The sequence below is a fragment of the Camellia sinensis genome, chromosome 7, assembly GCF_055761805.1.
Source record: "Camellia sinensis isolate YWXY chromosome 7, ASM5576180v1, whole genome shotgun sequence".
Classification (NCBI taxonomy): Eukaryota; Viridiplantae; Streptophyta; class Magnoliopsida; order Ericales; family Theaceae; genus Camellia; species Camellia sinensis.
Genome location: NC_138967.1, coordinates 103,509,946 through 103,522,032, shown reverse-complemented (window position 1 = coordinate 103,522,032; position 12,087 = coordinate 103,509,946). Strand labels below are relative to the sequence as shown.

General features: G+C 47.9%; 1 protein-coding gene across 1 annotated transcript; it reads right to left on the bottom strand.

The window, feature by feature from the left end:
* Positions 1–9,344: 9,344 nt before the first annotated feature.
* LOC145794720 (protein MAINTENANCE OF MERISTEMS-like) lies at positions 9,345–11,861 on the bottom strand. The gene is made up of 5 exons (XM_082877104.1): positions 11,690–11,861; positions 10,593–11,254; positions 10,177–10,338; positions 9,527–10,090; positions 9,345–9,443 (listed from the first exon to the last, which is right to left on the bottom strand). Exons 2-4 carry the CDS (start codon positions 10,959–10,961, stop codon positions 9,605–9,607), a joined length of 1,017 nt encoding a protein of 338 aa, XP_082733230.1. The 5' UTR covers positions 10,962–11,254; positions 11,690–11,861; the 3' UTR covers positions 9,345–9,443; positions 9,527–9,604.
* Positions 11,862–12,087: the final 226 nt, after the last annotated feature.

The following is a 12,087-nucleotide window of genomic DNA, read 5'->3' as shown; positions in this document are numbered from 1 at the left end:
CTTATTGTTTGTTTTGGGCTAGTTGTGCCAGAGGTTTTGAATCAAACGGCCGTGCATTCTACTTGCTCTTTTGTGCCCTGAAAATCATTGCATTGACCTATGTTTTTCAAAACCTCTTTAACACTGCGGTGAAAACGAAGGGGAAGGAATTCCTCCGGTTTTGCAAAAATTTGATCAATTGAGAGAAAGAGAGGCATGCTAAGCCCTTAATGAATGAAACCATGCTTGTTAGCGTGAGTACTGAGGAGGACCCTAGCTTGATCCAGATTGGTTCCGCACTATCTTTGGCGCGAGCGATTTGTCGGTTTCTTCAAAAATTTCAAAAACAAATGTTTTGCGCGGCCCTGTGAAGACCTGTGTGGAATCGCTCTTGAGATTGTGCAGCTGTAGACACCCCATTTTTGACCGTCCTCAAGACTTGGACGTCACCGTTTGAACACACGGTGATCTTCCATGTTTGTGTTCATTTGGAGTTCCCGGAGGCCTCGGCCCGCGCGCCTTGCCTCGGGATCCCCGAACTCGACCGTTTAGTGTCTGGTTTTGCACCAAACACTTGCATCTTGCCTTGGAAAGGCAAAATGGGGCTTGTAGACCATCCCCACCCATCACCGGCAGTGGCTAGATGCCACCGGCTGGTTTTTGCTGCCACCGGCAATATTGTTTGCCGGCCGGCACTCTTTGTTGCCGGTCGGCACTCTTTTGTGCCGGTCGGCACTCTTTTTGGCCAAGATGACATTTTTGGCCGGCCGATTGCTGTTCATCTGCTTTTGCAGATATTTTTAGACAGCTGTATTGCTTTTGCTCCCCTCCATACACGTGTATGGAGGGATCTCCCTCTTGCAAAGGTTGTCTTGTAAGCTTTACAAGAGGCATATAGAGAGGGTCTCTCTCCAAGAAAAGGGAGAGCTTTTAGACATTTTTGAGAGAGGAAAATACAGACCAAGCTCTGGTTTTTCTAGGGTTAGGGTTAGATATACACTCTCTATCACTCTTTCCCTCTTATTTGCACACTAGGTGTTTTGTGTCTCACTATTGCACACAAACACCTAGTGTTTCACCTTCCTCTTGGAGCTGAGGTTCCAAAGAGTGTGTTTTGAGATTTTGGTGTTGGATTCAAGCTCAAGAAGGCCATTGGAGCACCATTGTTGAAGAGGACTACAAGGGTAAGAAACTAGTCCCTTTTTCCCCCATTTTTGATTTGATTTTATACCTATCTTAGAGCTGTTTTTGTGCTTGTTGTATAACATAAAAAAGTTCTGTGTTTAGGCCCTCTTTATTGTTTATTAAGAGTGTTTTGTTGTTTGAGGGGTGTTGACCACCCTTAGGCCTCAAAAGGCCTCATTTTGAGCCATTTTGTGTTAGCTCCGGGATTTTGGTGTTGAGGTCTCTTCACCACTGAAATCTTGAGGGATTTCAGTGGTGAAGATGATGCTTTGAAGTCCCAAGAAGGAGAGGGCCACCCCCTCTCCTTGTTGTCCTTGAAAAGGGCATATTTTGGCCTCCTAGCGAAGCCCATGCTTGAGTGTGTGTTGAGCATGTTTGGTTTGTTTTTCATGCTTATATATCTATAATATAACATGATTTCAAGTTGGTTTTGGAACTCCATGCATGTTTAGCATAGTTGCCATGTAATGCCTTATTTGTGCCTTAACATGTTCTAGGTTATTAGCCTTTGTTGGAGCATGTTTTAGGCTTGCATTTGTGAAGTTTATGTGCTTATTTTGCCATGTTTTAGCTCTGTCCATAGTCGTTTGGGTTGATCTTTGCATGCATTATATAGCTCCTTTGTATTTGGGCTTGTTGGCCTTGAGTATGTGCATGTGTAGCATGCCATCTTTGCATTGTTTTGGTGATTTGGGGTCACTTTATATGTTATTTCAGTCCCATTTCCATGCTTGATTGGTTGCCTTGCATGCATCTTTAATGCCTCATAAGCATGTGTTGCGTGCTCCATGTTTTGATGCCTTTGCATGCCTTTGAATTTGAGCCACTTAGACGCCATCTAAGGAGTCCTTTGACCTTGTTTTAACATGCTAAAAATCTGTTTTTAGTTGTCTAATGCATGCCATGTTTGGTCATGTTAAGTGTAGCTCAATGCCTTATTGATTTGCTTTGAACACTTGGGCTATTTGTTGCATGTTTTGGCTTGATTTTGTTGCTTGGTTTGGCACCATATATTAGCATGATTTCAAGGCTTATAATGCATGCTAATTGTTCATGTTTCCTCCTTTCAAGTGTGCTTGAATGTTGTTTGATTTGTGCTCAAGTGTTGGCCCTTATGCGCATATGTGTGTGCATGCCATTTAGCCCTCACTTTTTAGCACTATGGCCACTGTTTTAGGCCTTATTAGAGCTGCATAATTCATGTATAAGCCCATCTTGCCATCCATTTGCATTGCCATATGTATGCTTGTATGCTTGCATAAGTGCCTTGCCATGCCATGTTGCATTCTTAGCTTGTATGCCTAGGTTGCATTGCATCTTGCATGCATGCCTTATTCCTTGAAATGGTGATAGGAATTAGGCCTAATTTGTTTGATTGGTTTGCATGCATTTGAAATCAAAGTTGCATACTTGGTTCCTTGGGCCATCATGCATGGAAATGCGTGGTTGGTGGTCCGAGAACCGAGGCACATGTCCCTTTGAGTCATCACAATGATAAGAGACATGGTTGGTGCATACATGCCTTGAATTGTGCTGCCATGCCTTGTTTTGCCCTCTGTTGCTGTGAGTTGCAGGTCCAGCAGACTTTCTTTGCCGACCGGCAGTGTAAGGTGCCGGCCGGCAACCTTTTCTCTGCCGACAGACTCAATTTTGTGCCGATGGACACATACCAGTGCCGGTGATGATTCCACTCAGCCAGTGGTACTTCCCAGTGCCTAGGGATGCAACCCTGAGGTTTTGACAGCCTCCAGAGGAGCATAGGAGAGAAAACAGAGGCAGCTTGCGCATGGCGGCGCGCTTCCCGAGGCGTTTTCCTGTTTTAATTAGTCTATTTAATTTGTTAATTAAATTAGGCAATTTGTAATATTAATTAGCCGGTGTAGTTAATTAATTTGTAATATTTATTCGGTCCCTCCGAGTGAGGGCAAATCTGTAATAAGTGTGCGTGGGTGGTGTGTATGTCTTCCAACCTCACTTCTTTCTTCCCTTTTACTTACCCGCTTTAATGGTTAGTATTAGGACACGTTTAAATTAGCATACCTCATGCTATGCATGTGTGCATCCATGCATTTGTATTGCATGCATTAGGCTCGGTACATCACGCTAATTGCATTCGTACTTCAATTCCCAAACTGAATACGTGATAATTGTGCATTTTCACATGACATGTTTAGGATAGCCGAGCTTATTCTAACAACACTTTGTATGCGATGCATTAGGCACTTAACATGGACTTGGACCATGCATGTTTTCTAACAAGTTCTCTGTTTTGGCACGGAGTACTATGTAAGTATTTCCGCTTTAGCATATTACATGAGTGTGAATATTGCCATGACAACATGCTTAACATGCAGCTAGATGCTTATGTGTTAAACTGTTTTGGATGCCTGTGGGTGAAGGTTGGATTGTTTGAGTTGGAAAAACTCGTTGAAATCCGTATTTTAGCCTACTTGCGAGTAGCAAATTCCAAAGCATTTTCAAAACGAACGGATATGCAATGTTTCTTTCCAAATTAGGCAATCTAGTCTATGCTTGTTTGCTGCGCGTATAACATAGTAATTCTAGGCTAATAATTGGTTTAAGAACACATAACGTTTTCAAAATCGGATATCATGGTTAGTAGAGGCCGGTCTTCAGACCGGGCGAAAGGGGGTGCTCATAGCTGAGCATCCCCGATCGTACCCAAGCTCCCGAGCCGAGACAACTCCGGTGATGACGGACATGTGGCCTTCGGCACCGAGTCAGGGTTTCCTAAATTTCCCCATTTTAAAAAATATTTAGGTGGCGACTCTGTATCTGGCAAAGCAGTCCATGTTTGGCACTACTTTTTCAAAAATCTGTTTCTCAAAACGATTTGCCAGATTTGGACTCTTTGGTTCAGATTAAGAACCGCGACAACAAAAATCGCGAGTCCGAACTATAGTAGCACGAGGCCGACGCGGGCGCTGTTACAGTTTCTGGCGACTCTGCTGGGGAGTTTAGAGAGCTTGACTCGAACTCATGATATCCTGTTTTGATTTCGCTTATGTGTTTCTTTGCATTGCATGTGCATTGGTGCGCCTAGGAACACAGTGTTTGCCATCTGCCATTCCTGAACGGTTTGCCGGAGGCTTGTCTTGTCAAGGCATGTCCATAAGGCTGACCGGCTACTGGCTCTGACAGCATGGGAACACAAACCCCGGTTTACCGGGGTACCCTTTTGACCATTCGACCTAGTGCATATTCGGATCCATAGTGACCATTCCAAACTAGGACAGGTTGCTTACCCGATGCTAAGTTGTTTGAAACCGCTGTGTGCGTAGTGAAACCCTAGCTCCTGAGAAAATAGGACAGGGAAACCCTACCCCAACATAGGGGTGATTGAACTCTCTTTTACTTGCTATGTGCTTTTAGAGTGTATCTCTACAGGAACGCATATACCAGTTTGCGAGTTTGAGTATCGGGCCCGAAGGCGCCAGAATCAGTATTGCTGAGAATCAGTTATCAGGAATCAGTTATCCGCGGGTATCAGATTCAGTATTTTGGGAACAGAAATCTGGGAACAGTGATCAGCAGTAGGGTACAATTGTTTGGCTACACCCGTGTTTGATCAGTTTGGGCTGAAATGCTGCCTGTTTTTCTTTCAGTTCAGAGAGTTGTAGAGTTGATACAGAACAGCCAGTGTCTCCCCTTTGCTGAGGCACGATTTATGGCGGCACAAAGTTCAGAAGAAATTGTGGTTATGACGGTTGCATTGGAGCAGGGGACCGCTCCGCAGAGTGAAGCCAGCATCAGTGTGTCACACCCGCCCAGGATGCCCGTTGTGCACCCAGTTTGGGCTCCCCAGTTATACCAGGCTCGTGAGCCCACCACCTTCGAATTAATGGGGATGATAGGTGACCTCCAAAGGTCTGTGGCAGACCTCGCCTATGGAATGTCGGCTTCACCACCAGCGGCGCCGTATGCCGGGAATTTTGTACCACAGGAGCCCCCGCTACTGGGGCGGATTGTGATAGAGCTCAGCCAGCCAGAGGTGGCTTCCGGCTATAGCTGCGACATGCCAGCACCAACCCCGACCCTTGACCAGGCTGAGGCCAGAGGAAAAGACAAGGCAAAGATAGATGCCGACCCCATTGAGCAACTGATGTGGGCAGTCGAGGCTTTGAAGGCCAGAGGAATGAGCAAGCAACAAACGTCTGCAATAGTGACCAAAGCTGTGGATGATGCTTTCCCCACTCCGATCAAAGGCAGTTCAAGCCAGGCAGAAAACCAGGATGGGCCCCGTCATGCCCAGACAGTCCCTGTAGTTCCCAACCTTGCACCGGGGAAGGTTCAAAAAGCCAAGGCAGCGCCAGCTGATCCTTTCGCCAGCGCATCTGGTAAGAATCCTCAAACTGCAAAGTACCTGCCCCGAGGGCGCAGGGTCTTTCACGATCTCCACATGCCTTTGTCTAGGGCATTATTAATATTGGCAAAGAACGGGCATCTTAAGCCTTTGGAGCCCCGGCCACTCCCGAAGAATCTCCCCGCCACTCATGATGCTACCTTGTACTGCGCGTACCATCAACAGTCCGGTCACAGTACCGATGGATGTTCCCGCCTTCGTCATGAAGTGCAGGATTTGATTGATAACAAGGTTATCCTACCACCCACCTCGGGCAAGCCCGTCACCACTCAGTTGTTGGATTTCGAGGGCTCAGATACTGCGAGTATGTAAAGTGAACCGCCTGCGGGCAACATTTGGTACATTTTGGATGAAGCGTCTGGCACGCATTTTTGAGCATCGGTGAAACCGAGTTTTGTAAATCTTGGCTTGGATGTCGAGTCAGTCTTTTTTTTTGAGTCTGTCTCTTTGTCTTGAGTCAGTCTTTTTTGCTTAAGGGTCTGTCTGATTGTATCGAGTCAGTCCCCGTTGTATATAATACCAGGTGATTCTGGGGTTGTTGCCTCGAACACCATTTTGTTTTGTAATTATTATCTGTTTTTGTCTTGAGTCTGTTTCTGCCGAGGGGCCAGTTGCACCAACGGAGCCGATTGAAACAGCTGTTGCTATCTCAACTTCATGCTTGCTTTCAGCATAAGGACCAGAGAATTTGATCGGGTTGACAGTACATCTCGCCTGCTCTCCTGTGTGCCAAACTCATTGCATTAACCTAAGTTTTTCAGAAAACAAACCTCTTGAACACTGCGGTGATAAAAACGAAGAGGAAGGAATTCCTCGGGTTTTGCAAAATTTTGATCATTTTGAGAGAAAGAAAGGCGTGCTAAGCCTTTTTATGAATGAAATCATGCTTGTCGGCGTGAGTACTGAGAAGGACCCTGGCCTGATCCAGATTGGTTCCACACTATCTTCGGCGCGAGCGATTCGTCGCTTTCTTAAAAACTTTCAAAAACAAATGTTTTACGCGGCCCTGCGAAGACCTGTGTGGAATCGCTCTTGAGACTGTGCAGCCTAGGATCGCTCTCAGCCTCAAGATTCGACCTGTTGTCTTGAACCTCGAACTCATCCGGAACATTCAACAGTCAACCGTTGGAGGAGGCTCGTGTGGCCAGTTTTGAAGTAGCCCTCGAGCAAGAGGCACCAAAAGCCAAATCAGAAGGAGTGGATCTCGCCGGAAGAAGCTCGTGGAGCAACCGTGATGGATTCTTCTGCAAATCAGTGCAACAGCCGTTCTCCTGGACACAGAGAGGCTTCAATTCAAAAGAAACCATTTGGCATGGACTTGCTACACTTTTTACCCTTTGAGAGGCTCGCTGGGGCGAAAACCCGGAAGGGCGACCCAGGCAAAAGTTAGAGCAAGAGAAAAATACAAAAAAAAATGCAAAAAAAAAAGAAAAGCAGAAAAAAGAAAAAGAAATGAAAAAGAAAAAAAATAGAAAATGAAAATAAGCTCGCAAGGTCGAAAACCCGCATTGGGCGCCTTGGCAAAAGTAAGAGCCAAACAAAATGAAGGTTAAAATACCCGAGTGTACCTTAACCGGAACTACTTAAGGCTTGATTCCCATGTTTGGGATACGTAGGCAACTTCATCATGAAGTCCAGCCCCCAACGCTTTCATAGCGTCTCAGTCCATGCGATGGTTTCGATTTCATCCCCAAAGTCCAGTGGCCAACACCCTTTAAGGTGATTGTGTCCATATATTTGTTGTGACCGTCTTCGTCATCTCTGTGTCCGAGAGTTCGACCACTGCCAATGAAGACTGTGTGCGGATTGCTGTGGCACCATCCCAAACAAGGGGCAACTTTCCGTTGCCACAAGCCGTCGTGAGACGCCATTCAAACTAGGGGCAGCTTTCCGTTACCTCCCACCCCCCCTTCAGACCAGGGGCAATTTTCCATTGCCTCCGATCCGAGGTTGCGCATCTCGAAGGGTAAGTTTCATGCTCGTTGAGCATTGACTGTTTGAAAAATAGTTTTTGAAAATTTTTACTGAGGCTGACTATTTTCTCGAAAACTATTTCATTTTCCAAAACCGGACCATTGTCTTGGACCCAAAAAGGAAAATTTTCAGTGCTTGCTGCCTGACTTGCATGCTTTTCAAATCAAAAGTCGAACAAGTACGTTAATCCGACTCTCGTTTTGATCAAAACCGTTTTAGTAGAAAGCAAAAACGAAAGAATGGTTAAAATGATGAACTAGGGGCACAGTTGAGCCAGACGTTCTGTCTTTCCCCCGTCATCGACGTACTTGCCAGAAGGGCGCTCTACCCGCCGGAAGAAATAGCCGTGAGCTAACGGTATTGAGCATGAACCCACACCTTGCTATTTATCCATCAATCACCCCGGGGAGGGATGAAAAATGAGAGATTGAAGAATAGAGAGGTGTAAGTTGAGAGAAAAGTGAGGAAAAGGGTTTTGAGAGAAAATCCAAGCTTGAGAGTCGAGTGATGTGAGGATCACAAATCAGAAAGGGTGGGAAACAATACCCAGATTGAACTGGCTCCTCGTGGTCCGAGGTCTCCCATCTTCGTTTACGCGTCTGTGTGTCGTGTCTCTTTCATTTGACGGTCTCGTCTTTTGTTTTGAGTCTCTCCCGAGCGTGCCTCGTTGTGTTTAGGTCGTGTACCTCTTTGTTTGAGTCCTCCCCGCTGTGTTCAATGGTAGGCTCGATATCCCGGTTTGAAAAACCCTCATTCGATTTCAAAAATTGCTTATGCTCAGAATGCTGTGCCATTCTCTATATTTGAACGTGTCTCGACTCCAACCGGTTCCATCTTTGAGGTCCGTCCTGTCAGATTGGGCTGTTTGTTTGAGAATTGCCGTGTGCAGAATGAATCGAATGCTGTGTTATGGGCTGAATGCAGATTAATCCCCAGTAGAGTAAGGGCTGTGTGTCCAGAATCAGGCAGTGGGTTGCTTGGGTTATTTTGCTGTTGGCTGTTTAAGTTATCTGATTATTACAGTGCAAGTGCTTAATTTTCAGACAACCAATCAGTTCCATTTACATTGAGGTGTAACATGATGAGATGCGATACAATGCATGAAATGTGTAAATGTAAACACTTTTTCAGATAAAAAGTCCGTTTCATTTCATTATCTTTTCAAATGTACAAGTTTTGAAGAAAACAAAATCTGCCTGCGGCAGTACAAGGTAATCTATCTACCAACAAAAAAAAAAGTACAAGAAAGAAAAGATAGCAAAAATCTGCATCCATGTCAAGCACTCCGGGGGCCGTCAGTCCGTCCTAGTCCTCTTCCTGGACGAGGGTCCAGGAGCATCATCAGCATCGTCGTCAGAGCCCGAGCTAGAACCGTCTCCGGTCTCCTCCTCCGATGACCCTGCCTCCGCCTCTGACTCCTCGTCGTCGTTATCATCCGGGACTAGAGCTCGCGAGCTACTCCCGACGTGAGTACGCCCTCCCCTGGTACGGGGAAATATCCGGCCCTCCTCATCTCTCCCCCGAGCAGGGACAGAAGGTCTAGCTGAAGCACCTCCTGCCATGGGAATTTGGAAAGGAGGCTGAAAAGTTCACGAAAAGGGAAATGCATCAGTATACCGTGAGCAGTTTAGCAATGCAGAATGCAGTGTGTGAGTACAGTGTATGAATGCCGTGAGCAGTTTATCAGTATAGAGTACAGTGCAGAATGCAGTATATGCAGTGTGTCAGATGCTGTGAGATCAGTGTATCACGTGTTGTGCCGTGCATCAGATTATGCGAATCAGTATATGAATGGTTTGAGGCCAGTGTCAGAAGGACATACCGGTATGCTGTAGACGGCTAGGAGGTCAAAAGTCCGCTGGAGCATCCCCATCATCGAGGCATTCATCGCCAACGACTGACGGGTGTACTCAGAAGAGGCCTGCAAAAGTATCAGATGCATCAATATTCTGTGGAATATCAAACTAAAATGAAATGACTGTACAGAAATGCAGTAATACATACCGGAGGTAGGTCAGGGACGTCAATGAACTCATGACCAGCCGGTGGAGGGGCGAAGGGGATCTGATAGGTCGACCCACCCTACCCCTGGAAAGTCAGTACAGCAGGCAGGGCAGGCCAGCCAGCTCCTCGTCCTCCCCGCACTCCGCCCTTACCACGGACCCGGGCCCTCCTCGAAGATCCAGCCCCTGCTTCCGCTCCGGCCCCAGCCGCCGATGCTACAGGCCTGGCCCCCTCTGCTCGACGGCCGCTCAAGGGACGCATCAGGTACGTCCGCACGTACTCCTGATAGTCGCCGGTGCCTCGGAAGCCGGCCTCCTCCCAGCCGATGGAGTAATCATCCAGCTGCTCAGCGGTAAGCCCCTCAGTCTCCCTCATCTCTGCAGGAGGGTGAGCCGGGACTATCTGCTCACGTAACCCCAGGGTCTGGCGTAGAAAACGCTCCCCCAGGTACCAAGCCCGACAGACCGGGCCCTCTAGCAAGATCCGGAAACACGAGGTCTCCTCAGCACCAGGGAACCGACCCCGCATCGCCGACGGCAAGGAGGCCCATGGCCGCCATGTGATCTGAAAGTGACAGACAGTTTGTTATCTACTGTTATTGAAACATGCAGTGGGAAAGCGAAGCTAAATGAACTGAAAGTAAAGCATACCTCGGCCGGGGTGATGGTGTCAAAATATCGGCGGAAGAAGCCGAATGTCTCCCGTGGTCGCCGGGTGCATCTCCCGTCGAAGCGACTCGAGAACGGGACAGCCGGAGGAGGCTCCGCGACTGGTACGGGTGCAAGCCTAGGGAAGTAGGCGTAAACCCACAGCTGCAAGACAGATGTCAGTATGACTATCAGAAAAAGCAGAATATACAGAATAAAGCAGAAATGGCAGAGCCGTGTGTTGTGCAGTGTATTGTTTGCAGTGTACAGTGTGAGCAGTGTACAGTCAGTGTAAAGCAGAATGTATGTGTGTGCCGTGTGTACAGTATACAGTAAGTGTAAAGCAGACCGCAGTGTGTGCAGTGTACAGGGTACAGAAAGTACGAGGCAGAAGTGAAAAAAGCGGAGAAGAAATGTACCTCCCAAGCCCGCCAGTAACCTCCGAGCAGCTGGCCGCTGCCACGAGAAGCCGAGCTCATATAGCCGTAAAGGGTGGCCAGAGCAGCGCCGCCCCAATCATAGTGCAAGATGTCCCGGACGTCCACCAGTGCGCTGAGAAGGCAGAGAGGCACGGTGTTCGCCCGGTCGGCGAAGATGGTAGTCCCGAACAGGAACATGAGGAAGCCGCGAGCATACCTCTCCTCGTCCTCTGGGGTCATCTGCACCTCCTCCAAAACGGGCTGGACCCGAAACTGTGTCTCGAACCAGGAGTATCGGACGAAACCTGGACGAGCTAGTGGTGGGGCCTCCCCCAGTAGATGGACCTGAGCGGCGGTCCACTCATCCATGTCGGTGTTGAAAGGGATCGGATCCCCCCTACCCCGATGCCTGTGAGCATCGAGAAGTCATAAGGGGTCATCGTCATGTCCCCTGCAGCAGAAAAATGGAAAGAATCGGTGGTGTCCCACCACCTCTCCGCCAAAGCAGCAAGGAGAGGTCTGCATGTGGACAACCTGGAGAGCCCTCGGTAGAAGGTACCGAAGCCAGCTCGGTCCACGATGCGCTGGACCGCATCAGGGAGCTCATCATACCACTCCCGTGCGCCAGTATTCCCATACCCGCGAATGGTATGGGAACCCTCCTGCAAACAGAAAACAACAATTGCAAGACAATATTCAACATGTAGTTTTGAAAAGACAGATATGGCATGTATGTAAGTTTGTCAGATTCAGGCAAATACCGGGTGCCGGTGTGCTTACAGTAAAATACGTGTGCTGTGTCAGCGTGTTTGGGTGTTTCAGAACAGATGTGGCATGTGTGCAAGTTTGATAGATTCAGACAAATACTGGGTACCAGTGTGTGTGCAGTGAAATACAGTGTGTGCAGTGTGTTTGAATGATTCAGGGCTAGTGCAGTGTGTGTGCATGTGTCAGTCTCAAACAGATATCAGTTGTATGTATGTTTACAATCAACTACGGTCTACGGCATATCAGATTTCAGCAGTTAAAGAGTACAACTAACTATGGCAGTTTTGTATCCTACATTGCAGAAAGTAAAGCAGAAGATGAAGAGTTACCTCGGAAGTGCCGAATGAAAGGTGGGAGGTAGGCTCGCGTAGTAGTAGCTCAGGCGCCGCGTACCTCTCAAAGCTCCGGAACTGACGCAGTCCGTCTGGGGGCAGAACGTGGATCGCCGGCCGGTAGGTCGCCGGGTCGAACGGGCGCTCGCTCAGTAGTAAGAGCTCGACCCCGGGATCCATCTCGTGGTCCGGGGGAGTCCCGCCACGTGGAATGTCGTCCGCCATGTAGAGAATGGTGTGAAAATGGCCGGAAAAGGAAAACCGGGCCGGAATGCGAAGAGTCAACCAGAAAGTCAACTCCTGAGAGGGTCGGAAATGACCGGGAAGGCCGGAATGTGAAAAGGCACAGGAATGAAGAGAAAAGTGAGGGGAACAAACCCCGAAAAGGCGAGAAC

Bases quoted from the DNA above. Each gene is read 5' to 3' on its own strand.
- LOC145794720 (XM_082877104.1), bottom strand. From the start codon at position 10,961: ATGGATGAGTGGACCGCCGCTCAGGTCCATCTACTGGGGGAGGCCCCA. The intron at 10,339-10,592 runs GTACATTTCTTC...TCTGTCTTGCAG, and splicing joins GTTACTGGCGGGCTTGGGAG to CTGTGGGTTTACGCCTACTT. The intron at 10,091-10,176 runs GTATGCTTTACT...TGTCACTTTCAG, and splicing joins ACACCATCACCCCGGCCGAG to ATCACATGGCGGCCATGGGC.